Source organism: Salmo salar, chromosome 06, assembly GCF_965601325.2.
Source record: "Salmo salar chromosome 06, fSalSal1, whole genome shotgun sequence".
Lineage (NCBI taxonomy): Eukaryota > Metazoa > Chordata > Actinopteri > Salmoniformes > Salmonidae > Salmo > Salmo salar.
This window is the reverse complement of record NC_138296.1, coordinates 43,117,340-43,131,311: the sequence shown is the minus strand read 5'-3', so window position 1 is coordinate 43,131,311 and position 13,972 is coordinate 43,117,340. Positions and strand designations below refer to the sequence as shown.

The 13,972-nt window shown below is 45.4% G+C and overlaps 1 protein-coding gene across 1 annotated transcript; it reads left to right on the top strand.

Annotated features, from left to right (window-relative positions):
- Positions 1–6,415: 6,415 nt before the first annotated feature.
- On the top strand, positions 6,416–13,454 carry gosr2 (golgi SNAP receptor complex member 2). The gene is given in 6 exon segments (NM_001140385.1): positions 6,416–6,572; positions 7,222–7,286; positions 9,503–9,611; positions 10,270–10,402; positions 10,622–10,762; positions 11,935–13,454. Coding segments are annotated over 6 exon segments (639 nt in total). The 5' UTR covers positions 6,416–6,543; the 3' UTR covers positions 12,097–13,454.
- Positions 13,455–13,972: the final 518 nt, after the last annotated feature.

Here is a 13,972-nt window from a genome sequence, read left to right as displayed (position 1 = left end):
CTGCTGCTGTTGTTGTTTTATAATGAACTCCTAAAGCCTTCATTTCCCCCACTGCCCTGAGCGGAGGGGGCTGCTGAGTCCACTGCCATCTTCTCACGCACAAGCCCCCAGGGACAGGACTGAGGCTGCTCAGAGTTGGGAGTCTGGGGAGCTTCAGAAGGGGGATAACATACATGTGTATGTGATTGTATTTCTATGTGCAGACTGAAAACAGCAAGGTGAGGGAACATAATTGTTTTTGCATATGTGTGTGTGTGCACCTGTGGTTAGCATAATGAAAGTGGTGTGCGTGTGTGCTTATAGTCCCAGTGTTCATGTGCGAGTGTGTGAGGCTGGCCAGGAAGGCTGGATTTGCTCAAACTCTTCACTGTCATCCTGAAACACAACAGAGACGTGAATGACATACACAATGTAGGGTGACGGTGGCAGTAACACTATCGGCCTTGTGTCTCTGTTGGCCGGGTTCAGTGGGCGGTGACTATGCTGGGCTGGGCTGTGGCAATGTGTCATGCTCTGATGGATGAAGAAGAATTTAGCTCTGGGCCTGGACATTTTGATGCATGTATTTGTATGACACATTTGCGTTGCTTAGCGAATGCCCTTATCCATAGCAACATACATAGCTTTCAGGTTTATATATTACTTATTTGTACAAGTACAGCAGATGTTAACTGGAGAGTAGCGGGTTAGGTAGCTAGGTACTTTGCTCCAGGATACATACATACATAGAGCAAGGTCCCCTCCTGTAATTTGAACCCTCGGGTCAAAAGTCTAGTCTCTGTCACATTTCCTCCTCTAAGGAGAAGTTACTGCAGGATAGCATCGGTGTGTATGCCCAAACCACCAAACCAGGCCACACCCTACCCAGCCCTGGCAAAATGGAAGTGAAGAAGGGATGAACAGAGCGATGGATTGGGTGAAGGAGAGCGGGAGAGAGAGAGAGAGGGTTGGGGAATACGGCATGGGGTAGGAATTTGGAATGTGAAATGACTAATGCAATTGCTCAACCCACAACAAGAACATGCAATGCCTAGAGCCATGGCAGGGCTGAGTGCATACCTCTATGGAGGGGCCTACCACTGAAGTATAGGTGGCTGGATGGGGAGTTATTACTGGTGGTTGACCGGGAGGCTGTTGATGAGTCTGGATATAAATAGGTGTTAGGGTAACTTGTGCTGTAGCATGGGTGTCAGCAGAGGAGACATGGGCATTTTACTGATGACCTTTGAGGCAAAAGTGAGCTCTACTGAAGGTTCTACAGGTCGAATTCACAGGTAGAACTCATGAAAGTCCCACGTGAGAGAATACCTGTGCTGTGTTTGTGTTTTGTATAACTGCAAGTTTTACGACATTGTTTTCTGACACTGTCATGTCTCAAACAGTGCAGTTTTCCGTGCAGGGTTGAAGTAGCACCCTGAGGGAGACCGTGCGGTTCATTGGAGACCGAGCCAAGGCCTCAGAGACAAGTACACAGAGGAGAGAAACATAAATAGATAGTAGATATGATGCAGGACAGATGACAACAACTTCTTTAGTGAATTAATTTCACACAGCAAAGATGCCTCCCATCCCCTCAACCTGTGTTCGCCCCCCAACCCCCTCCTCAACTTTTTGTTGCTGAAAATGTTCCTTCACAGTAGGAAATGCAAACGTGTACTGCATTCAAGGTTTAAAATGGCTATTAAAGTTGGTAATTTCCACTTAAAAAATGTCCGATTTGATTTGCCCTAACGAAAAATGCATCAACCCCAACAAAAAATGTCCATTAATTATAATCCACATAATAATTCACATTTCCTGTTGCTGCAGGATTATTTTCCTGCTGGAGCAAACTTGCTCAAATTAAGATCCTACATCTGTAAGCCCTTGGCAATCCTTTCCTCCATGTCTGAGGGCTGCTGAGGGCTGGGAAACTGGTGGGGGAGGCTGTTCCCATGAGCCCCATGGCTGCAGTGGAGGAACACCTGGAGCACCAACACAGCTGTTTGCTCTGCAGCTACGGTGATAAGAGACCACGATAAGCCCCCTTATACCTCCCTATCTGACTCTCCCTGTCTCCCCCTTTCTCTCAGCTCCATTGTGTGCACACACAAATACAAAGAAGCACAACACGCACACACTACACTGACACTCTCACACAAAATCCACACACATTCACACACACACACACACACACACACACACACACACACACACACACACACACACACACACACACACACACACACACACACACACACACACACCACACACACACACACACTTTTACACTAATCATATACTGCTCATATTCTGTTCTTTAATTTACTCTTATTATTTTCTATAATCTGATATCTGGATGCCTAGTCACTTTACCCTGCCTTCATGTACATATCTACCTCAAATACCTTATTATTATCTATCCTGATGCCTAGTCACTTTACCCTGCCTTCATGTACATATCTACCTCAAATACCTTATTATTATCTATCCTGATGCCTAGTCACTTTACCCTGCCTTCATGTACATATCTACCTCAAATACCTCTGCACATTGATCTGGTACTAGTACTCCCTGTATATATCTCCATTCTTGTGTATTTCATTCTTCTTGTGTTACTATTTTTCAACTTTGCATCGTTGTAAGAAAGCATTTCACGGTTAAGTCGACACCTGTTGTATTCGATGCATGTGACAAATCAAATTTGATTTGACAGAGACAGACAGACAGACAGACAGACAGACAGACACACGCACACACACACACACACACACACACACACACACACACACACACACACACACACACACACACACACACACACACACACACAAACAGTGTAGGCATGACCTCCATTACAAGCACAAATAAAGCTTTCCCAGATCAACAAAGTCCAGAACAAGAAAATAGAGATAAGGTCCAGAGCTCTGTGTTCTCAACACATGACATCTGGTGCTGCTATGAACTCATATGCTTATTCATACTGTATGGGATATTTACATTCATGAGGTATCACCTGAAATTCTATTTGATTGTAAAACTAAGATTTTTTGTTGTTGAAAGATTACCCTTTGTACAGATGTAGGATCTTAATATGAACCAGTTTGCTACAGCAGGAAAATAATCCTGCAGCAACAGGACATGTGAATTATTATGTGGATTATAATTAATGGACAATTTTTGTCAGGCCTGATACATTTTTCATTAGGGCAAATCAAGTCTGACATTTTAAAGTGGAAAATACAAACTTTAGAAGACTTTTAAAACATTGAATAAACTATAAGTTTGCATTTCCTGCTGTGTGGGAAAATTCTCAGCAACAAAAGAGTGATCAAATTAAGATCCTACATCTGTAAAATCAAACCTCTAAATTATTGGATAATAATCAAATATGTGGACACATAAAAGTGTTAGTTGCGATATCTACATTTTCATCATAGAACCAATTCCCCCAATTCATTCATTTCAGTATCACAATTAAAGTATCCATCAATCTATCATCTATCTTTTCTTTTGACTTCCTCAAAACCACATTTTAAGACTCATTGACACATATGACTTGATGATGAGAGTGTGATTAAACCCTGGTGCATGACTGTGGGTAGGAAGCTGTCACTCTGTGTAATGCTACTGGCAGGCAGGGGAAGCCCGGTGAGGTGCTATGTTGTGCTCCTCTCTGTGCCATGTTGCTGTTTACCTTCTCTCCCTGGGAGAGCATAGTGCAGGGAGACGGCATGTCATCCAGTCATGGGGGTGGACATGATCTCTCATCCTCACCGAGACAGCAGAGCGGATGCTCCGGGGTCTAGGTGTCACCACTCCTAGGTGGTATGGCCACAGGGCTGTGTGTGTGTGTGTGTGAGGCTGACAGCTGCATGATCCATGCTCCCTGTGCTCTCTCAGGCCAGAAAGGCAGCAGGTAGGGGGGGGGGGGGGGGGGGGGGGAGAAAAGGGGAGAGAGAATGAGAGAGGAGAGAGAGACTCACCAGTATCTTCAGGGCAGTCATTTCACCTCCTCCTCTCTCTGGGTGGGCACGCCCCTCTCACCCCGCTCACCTCCACACACCGCTGTGCTCCATTACAGCCAAAGAGCAGAAACAAATGCCAGTCGAACCCCTCTCCCTGGTCACCATAGACAGAGACCTTATGAATTCTCCCTCTCTTTTTTGACAGGTACTCATCTGCTTTCATTCAACCTTTCATCACGGCTTCAAAGACAAACGGATCATTTCCCTCAGGAGAATGAGAAGATCAGTTGCCTTCCAAAAAATGACTGGTATCCAAACATCGTTGCCCTGAAGCAATTTAGCTCGTCATAATTGGGCTCTTCATTTTGTCTCTCCGGGGCTATGATTGTAGAGTTATAATGTATTATTTTGCCTGAGAAGGATCGTTCAGTGCATTAAAAATAAGTGATTTAATAACATATAATTTTCCCTTTATGTTTAAAACAAAGGCATAGGGGACTCATTCAGTGGGACGGGTGAGTTCCTCCACCTAACAACAGTGCTGCTGCCATGGTGTCTAGCCAGGAGAGGGAGACTGATCCGGCTCAAAATCCTCTCTAGTTCCAGGAAACTGCTTTTGACGGCCCCAGGGATCCAGCCCTGGCATCAGGAAATAGGGTGTCTTACTGGTGGTTCAGAGAACGGGCCACACACACACACACACAGGGCTAAACATCTCTACCATCCATCTTCACACTAGACCTATCCTAAAAACCTCAACAACAAACCCTAGTTCAACCCTACCTACACAGTCCTTCTTTGTCTCTTTCCCCATAGGTGGGTTCAGTGATTGAAGTACCTAAACGTAACAGAACAGGGGAGTTTAGCAGGAGAGGAGTTGAAACGGACACATGATGATGACTTGGTCAATCAGAGTGAAGCGAGCATGCTCCACACCTGGAGTCTAGGTGTCAGTATCTGCCTGTAGTGCTCAGGTGTGGGGGGAAGACCGGTAAACTCAGCTCCTCCTTTCTCCAGGGCTGAAAGATAGAGCACAGACAGTGAGGACCCTACGACCTCAGAAGGGAGGCAAATACGCCCCACATAATCTGCCCAAAGGGCTCGTAGGGGCCCTTCCTCTCCTTCTCTACTTGTCTGAGCTACATGTTAAATCTAAACATATCCCACCACTGCCCTGGGAAGGTGTTATGACAACCAAAAATGGTGAGCAGCAAGAGCAAGAAGTGGCTTGAACATGAATCATGTTTTTTGACATGTGGGGGTGGGTTAAAACAGGCCTCTGTTGAGAAGCAAGTAGCCTGGAGAGACAAGTGTCAACCATCAACCAACAGGCTCAGCAAACCATCTCTCTCATGATAGGTCGGTTGTGCCGTGTGGGGTAAACAATAACACATTATAGAGCCATTAAGAGCCAATTCCCCTGAACATATAGTATCTGTCAATGGGACACCTGCACTTGTTTGACTGCTCTGCTCATACCCTCATGCATCCCCAGTGGTAGGCTGATGGAGCGTGGGCGAGAGAGCTGAGGTGTGGTTTTGTAGGGGTGCCAGGGATAGCCCCAGGATGATTCTCTCTTCTGCATCACTAAGGATCCATTGTTAACATCTCAGGGGGGGAAAAACAACCACTCAGTCGCAGCATAATTCTGAGAAATCAAACCACGTCTGTTTCACACACTCATTGAAGGGGAGAGAGAATTTGATGGGCAGCTTAACAAACAATCTGACACCTTACCTCATCCTCATTTGTCCTGGGTGAAGACATTTGTGACTTCTCCCAATCTCATCTGCCTGTGGAAAGTTTGATATCATTATTGTTGGTCTGTCTGTATCCGCGGGCAGAGGAGGGAATGCTGGATGGACAGACAGGTGTATTCCGACACCAATCTGTGGAAAAAGGGATAATTAGACAAAGCCAGGGTGAGCTGACAAAACTTTGCCTGGAGACGTCTTCTCATTAAGTCTTTCCAGTTACATTCGTCTCCCCGTCAACAGATGAGCCCTGGTTGGATTGAGGGGGAGAGGAAGTTTTTTTGTGGGAACAGAAAGCACACTGTCTGTGATTCAGATTAAGGGTATGATATATGACATGTAAAATGCTGAGAATAGATGTAGTTCAATAAGTCGGACTTTTGTTAAGGTAGTCTAAGCATCAAATGAATCAAAATAGAAACATGATTTAAAAAGCATCACTCAAATCTAGAAAGCTCACTTCCAGTTCACAAATGTAGACTATTATCATGCCATATTTTGGTGTTGAAATGAAAGAGAGAAAACATGAATATCGTTTAAATTGCACTAACTTTAAATCATTTTATTTAGCATTTTCCTACATTTCTGCTTCTACATTGTTAGATTGGAGCTGTCGCGCTACCTGTACCTGCCTCGTAGTGTCGCTGCAGCGGATCTTTGGCTTTTATCACTCGGTGGAGCTTCCGTTATTCCATTTCCGTACACAAATCTTCTCAACTGATGACGTGTGCGTTGCACAAAAATCCACTTGTTTTCAGTTTCACAATAAAACCGGCTAAAGGTATTCCTCTATAGACCGAGGGTATTTTTTGGTGGATTGTGTCTTGAAACATAAAAGGAAAATGGAGTCATTGTACCATCAAACAAATAAGTGAGTGTTTCTGTTCTCTTTCAAAAAAAGAAGACATCTAACGTAGCTCACTTGCCTTATGATATACCGCGTTACTGTAACTAGCTGGCTAGCTAACAACATTTCATGACAAAGATAGTTTTAACTAACCCCTTCCATTAGTGGTCATGGTGTCAAAAGGAAACTAGCTAGCCAACCAGCTATAGATAGCCATAGATCCATGACCAACAATATTTAACTATCACCACTGTAACGGTACGCTGCGTTCATATCAACTGGGAACTCAGAAATCTTTGACTTCAGTGCATTCAAGACTAAAAGGAACTCGGAAAAAATCTAGCGCTGACTGGGAAACATCGTTTTGAACGGTCATCCAACTCGGAATTCCAAGTCGGAACCTCGAGCATCTTTTCAGAGTTCCGACTTTCTGACCTAAAGATCACTGACGTCATGATTTTACCTTGTTCCCAGTAGTCTTGAAAGCACCATTAAATTCACTCTCTGTAGTTTACGTGTCTAGCGTGTATTACATTTCTTCATACCATTGTATAGTTCCTTGTCTATTCAATAGATCTTTATCTAATATTACGCTTCCATATAGACCTCTGTTTAATATTTACGGTAGCCTAGGAATAATTATATATTTTTGCTCTCTGTCCTCTTTGATCAGGCAAATCCACGAGGTGCAGTCGCTCATGGGACGCCTGGAGAACACAGATCGTCAATCTGTCCACTGTGAGTTCACTCTTTCTAAATAATGTATCTTCTGCATTCAATGGATGTTGCAAGTGTCAACCTCCCAGAAATGTTCCATATGCACAAAAAGCTTATTTCTCAAAAATGTGTTTACATCCCTGTTAGTGAGCATTTCTCCTTTGCCAAGATAATCGATCCACCTGACAGATGTGGCATATCAAGAAGCTGATTAAACAGCATTATCATTACACAGGTGCACCTTGTGCTGAGGACAAAAAAAGGTCACTCTAAAATGTGCAGTTTTGTCACACAACACAATGCCAGAGAAGTCTCAAGTTTTGAGGGAGCGTGCAATTGGCATGCTGACTGCAGGACTGTCCAACAGAGCATGTAATGTTTATTTCTCCACAATAAGCTGCCTCCAACGTCATTTACAGAATTTGGCAGTACGTCCAACTGGCCTCACAACCACAGACCACATGTAACCAGGCCAGCCCAGGACATTCACATCTGGCTTCTTCACCTGCGGGATTTGTCTGAGCCCAGCAACCCAGACAGCTGATGAAACTGTGGGTTTGCACAACCGCAGAATTTCTGCACAAGCTGTCAGAAACAGTCTGAGGGAAGCTCATCTGCATGCTCGTCGCCCTCACCAGGGTCTTGACCTGACTGCAGTTCAGCGTCGTAACCGACTTCAGTGGCCAAATGCTCACCTTCTATGGCCACCGGCACGCTGGAGAAGTGTGCTCTTCACAGATTAATCCTGGTTTCAGCTGTACTGGGCAGATTGCAGAAGGTGTGTTGGCGTTGTGTTGGCGAGCGGTTTGCTGATGTCAACGTTGTGAACAGAGTGCCCCATGGTGGGGTTAGAGTATGGGAAGGCATGTGCTCGTTGTTGGGAGCTTAATTGCATTTTATTGATGGCAATTTGAATGCACAGAGATACTGTGACGAGTTCCTGAGGCCCATTGTCGTGCCATTCATCCGCCGCCATCACCTCATGTTTCAGCATGATAATGCACGACCCCATGTCACAAGGATCTGTTCACATTTCCTGGAAGCTGAAAATGTCCCAGTTCTTCCATGGCCTGCATACTCACCAGACACGTCACCCATTGAGCATGTTTGGGATGCTCTGGATCGGCGTGTACGACAGCGCGTTCCAGTTCCCATCAATATCCAGCAACTTCGCACAGCCATTGAAGAGGAGTGGGACAACATTCCACAGGCCACAATCAACAGTCTGATCAACTCTTTCTTCGCTCTGCATGAAGAAAATGGTGGCCAGATACTGACTGGTTTTATGATCTAGACCCCTACCTTTTTTAAAGGTATCTGTGACTAACAGATGCATATCTGTTCTCCCAGTCATGTGAAATCCATAGATGAGGGCCTAATTAATTTATTACAATTGACTGATTTCCTTATATGAACTGTAAATCAGTAAAATATTTAAAATAGTTACGTTTTTATATTTTTGTTAATTATTAATTTGGAATTTACAACTAGGCAGTATTTACATATTTTCCCCTTTTCCAGTGTTGCGCAGCCCTTTGAGCCAAACTGTACCATGCCCTCCCTAATGATTGTTTTGGAAGGTGGGCAGGGCGGGCAATGTTCTGTGAGCCAGGCTGGTGCCAGGGCAGGAAGCATAGGGGTGGTGGCAGAGGGACGACTGGGAAGTCTTCTCTAAAGATAATGGTGGCAGCCAGTCGGAATGACATCATCTCACATGTTAGAGGGTGGAATGATGCAGCAGGTGTCCGAGCGAGGAGTCACTCAGTCAGTCAGGATGGGAGGGGGTGGGGGACAAGATGGTGCTAGTCCTTTTAAAGGGCAGATAAAAGCTTCCCACAAGCCTAGTGCTGCTGTCACCTTGGAATCAAACGCTATCTAGAATCTCAGCAGTCTGAGAATGAAACGGGTGTAACGATAGACTTCAAATAAGAATCAGTGGCTGATTTGTCTTCATGAAGAGATTATGTACAAGGCCCTTTGTTTCAATGTGGATTAACTTCCTCTGCGAAGTTTGAGGAAATAACATATTTGCTTTCATCCCTCTCTTGGATTCACCTGAAACCGTGGGGCTATATTCCATGGTAGCATGGAATGTGGAAATCTTGTCTGATTTATTAGAATGAACATAACTTTAACATTTTATTTTGTATAAGATTGGCCTATTTGGGGAGTGAAACAACTGTTCAGGGTGTGTTTAATTGTTTGTGTGTGTGGGTGTGTGTGCGCGCTCTCTCCAGTGTTGGAGAACGATCTGCAGGTCAGAATCGACCAGATCTTCAGCCATTTGGAACGTCTGGAAATCCTGGCTAGCAAAGAACCGCCAAACCGCCGTCAGAACGCCAAACTGTGAGTACTCAAACTGCATCGGTGACCCAAATACACCAGAGGTGGCGTGGCGATGAATGTTTCATAAAGATGGGTGGGACCGGGACGAGGTCGCAGCTAGATGAAACAGGCAGTGTGTTTCTCATCCCCTGTGGCGACGCGGCTCTGTGAAAACATTCCCTCGGAAGCCCCGGCATTCCTGCCGCGTTGGGCAAGGCGTCACGTCAGAGCTGGGTAAACAGGCCCCAGGGGACAAACTGCTGCGCCCCGTCCCACAGCTCTCCTCTGATCTCAGGGCAGCTACAGTACGCTGGGGCCGCAGGGCTGAGCCACGAGCAGGTGATGCTCAGGAGGAGCGGGAGAGAAGGGTGGAGGGAGACAGGCCCTCAGGTGTGTCAGCCAGGTGGAGAAGTGGAGAAGTCAGGTTGGGAAGAAGGGAGGCATGTTGACTTATCTAAGTGATGATGGAAAGCTTTTATTGAGAGCTAGAAGACATCCATACAGAGCATACCAAGGGAGATGTCATGAGTTAGTGAAGGAGGAGTGACTGAACCACAGTCCTGAAATGCTGGATGGGGCTGGAGGCAAAGGCAGCCATCTTTACCCTCTGAGATTTCCTCTGCCATTATTCGGCTGGGGGGTAAGAAGAATGTTGTCTCTGTCTGTGTCCCCTCCGCAGGCGGGTAGACCAGCTGAAGTATGATGTTCAGCACCTCCAGACGGCCCTGAGGAACTTCCAGCACCGCCGCTACTCACGAGAGAGCCAGGACCGAGAGAGGGAGGAACTCATGAGTCGTACCTTCACCACCAACGTCAGTAGTAGTGGCCCACTCTAAAACCACATGTAATCATCAGAACACACTCATCTCCCATGTAGCACTACAGTAATGTCTACACTCATGTAATGATAACCTAAAACATGCATGCAAACTCTGCTTGATACACCACAACTGGTGTAACATGGGCAATAAAACCTAAATACATTTATTCGGGGAACATTGTTGAGATATTACCGGTATTGTCCCCTACAGGATGCAGACACCTCCATCCCCATAGACGAGACGTTGCAGTTAAACTCCAACCTGAACAACGCACACAGAGGCATGGACGACCTCCTGGGCAGCGGCAGCAGCATCCTCACCGGACTCAGGGACCAGAGGGGCACGCTCAAGGTGTGTGTGTTTGCCTACGTTACGGGCCTTTCCCAACAATGCAGAGAGAGAAAATTATAGAGAATAAATACACAATGAGTAACGATAACTTGGCTATATACACGGGGTACCAGTACTGAGTTGTTGTGCAGCGGTACGATGTAATTGAGGTAGATATGTACATATAGGGAGGGGTAAAGTGACGAGGCGACAGGATAGATAATAAGCAGTAACAGCAGCGTATGTGATGAGTCAAAAGAGTGCAAAATGCTGATAGTCCTGGTAGCTATTTGGTTAACTATTTATCAGTCTTATGGCTTGTTGGTAGAAACTGTTCAGGGTTCTGTTGGTTCCAGACTTGGTGCATCGGTACCGCTTTCCGTGCGGTAGCAGAAATAAGTCTATCACTTGGGGGGTTGGAGTCTTTGACAATTTTCAGGGTCTTCCTCTGACACCACCTGGTATAGAGGTCCTGGATGGCAGGGAGCTCGGCCCAAGTGATGTACTGGGCCATACACACTACCCTTTGTAGTGGATGCCAAGCAGTTGCCATACCAAGCGGTGATGCAGCAAGTCAAGATGCTCTCAATGGTGCAGCTGTAGAACGTTTTGACGATCAGTTTTTTTGTTGTTGACACTTTGCCAAGGAACACTGACCGTGACACGGCAAGGCAGGTCCCTGTCGATGGTATCCCAGCGAGAGGAATCCGTATTCCCAAAACAAACCCTGGCTGACCCGGTTTCTGTCAACTGTAATGATAACTATGTGTAGTAGAAGTGTGTGTGTGTGGTGCTGGTTGTCAGCAGCAGGCTAAGTACATATTTCCAGGGAGGAGAAGAGATGGTGTTCCTGGTGGAGGCTGCTGTGTGCCTCCTGTTATCAGGGTGTCTGGTGATCAGATGGGCTGGCCGTGAGAAACAGCTGAGGGACAAACCGGGAGGACAGAACGGCTGGGTGTGGTTCCTCAGACAGCCTCTCCCTAATCAGTTGAATAGAGCTCTGTCATGACCAGGCTAAATGCAGGTTATGATACTACTGTGTATACAGTATTCCCTCAAACAAACAGCATTGAAGCAGAATACCCATTAATAACTCACTTCAGCTTTTTCTTCAGGAAACAACAGCACAATCAATGGAACTTCAGCAGCTAATGTTTGATGTCTTGTCTCCCCTCTGTCTTCCTTAAATCCAGGGGACCCACAAGAAGATGCTGGATGTGGCCAACATGCTGGGTCTGTCCAACACGGTGATGAGGCTGATCGAGAAGAGGGCCACCCAGGATAAGTTCATCATGATTGGAGGGATGCTGCTCACCTGTGTGGTCATGTTCCTGGTGGTCAAGTACCTGGGCTGACCATGACCGCATCTGCAACCACAGTTTTGCGTTGGTCTTGGACATTTTTGCACAATAAGCCCATAAGATACGTGAACGGTGAAAATAGGCTCGTCTTCAAATCGGAGAGTTCCTTGAAAGTATTGGTTCCGATCGGAAGTCGAGGAATTATCCGTCTTTTAATTGCCATGGGTTTTACCACCCACTTCTATTTCAACCACTCTTTGTTTGCACCAGTTAAATGGGTGCTAAGCAAGACATACACTGAGTGTACAAAACATTAAGGATGCCTTCCTAATGTTGAGTTGCACCTTTTGCCCTCAGAACAGCCTCAATTCATCTGTGCATGGACTCAAGGTATTGAAAGCGTTCCACAGGGATGCTGGCCCATGTTGATTCCAATGCTTCCCACAGTTGTCAAGCTGGCTAGATGTCCTTTGGGCGGTGGACCATAAGTGATACACACGGGAAACTGTTGAGCGTGAAAAACCCAGCAGCATTGCAGTTCTTGACACAAACCAGTATGCATGGCACCTACCCTGTTCAAAGGCACTTTTTTGTCTTGCCCATTCACCCTCTGAAAGGCACACATACACAATCCACGTCTCAAGGCTTACATTTTTTTAACCCATATCCTCCTTTTAAAGTGATATCAATAAGGGATCATAGCTTTCACCTGGTCAGTCTGTTATGGAAAGAGCAGGTGATCCTAATGTTTTGTACACTCAGTGTCTGTACTTTAATTTTACTTCAAACTGAACGTGCAACCATCATTCCAGCTCGCTGCCACTCGTCTCGCAGGTCATCCACCTGACAGCCTCTGTGTGAAGCTGTAGGTTGGTGAGGATGAGGACGTTTCATATGACTAATTACCTTTTTTCAAACCAATTATCCTTCAAGGTCCACTTGCTTGCCTTAGTCTCCCCTATAATGAGTTCTCCATTACCTTGTGGATGGCATTCATTGTGGTTTCATCTTCATCTATTTGAAGCATCATTTTACTGTTTGCTGCCATTGTTCCCAAATGATGATGATTCTTAAAATGGACAGAGAAATGTAGTTATCTGGAAATGGATGAAAAGCTGACGTTGCCCCTTACCTCATCACACATCCTAATGACACTGCCTGGAGAATACTTATGTCACATTAACCAATACAGGTAGCCCAGGGAGGAAGAGGGCAGTTAACAGGGAGGGACCTGTGCCCAAGATACAGACCGAGAGTGAGAACAAAACATGTTTGTCTGAACAAAGTGTATTGTTGTCACACTTTTAAAATGTAAATTATCTGGACATTTTCTTGGCCCTAGTCTCACTGTTAGTGCAACCAAGGTTGAAATTGTAATTCTCTGAAGATAAAAAAATTCAACATTTTAAAAACAACTTGTCTTAATTGGTCTCTGTAGTGTACATTATTGTCCATGTAATCTGGCAATTGAATTAGGTATGAAGCATACCCCATAGTTTAAATATATCTCTCACACAATAGAGTTTACATTTACAACAGTAAAGCTATTGTTTGGAGGGATTTTCCTTCCACTGTTTGAAATAAAATTACTTTCAAGACTAGTACTTGAGGGGCCCTAGTCTGGGGACCTATCCGGACTGTGCATAGGAACCCCTACCATCACATCTGACATGTTAGTCATTTAGCAGACACGCTTATTCAGAGCCACTTTAATACAATCCTGGGAGAGCAATAAGCATAGAATGTTCCAGCAGGTAGATGAGAAACTATGGATGAAAGGTTTTACGCTGAAATTAGACAGCCTGACTCCTGGTCTAGCTGTCAGCGAGGCTACATAACTGAGCTCTAGAATTAGACAGCCTGACTCCTGGTCTAGCTGTCAGCGAGGCTACATAACTGAGCTCTGGAATTAGACAGCCTGACTCCTGGT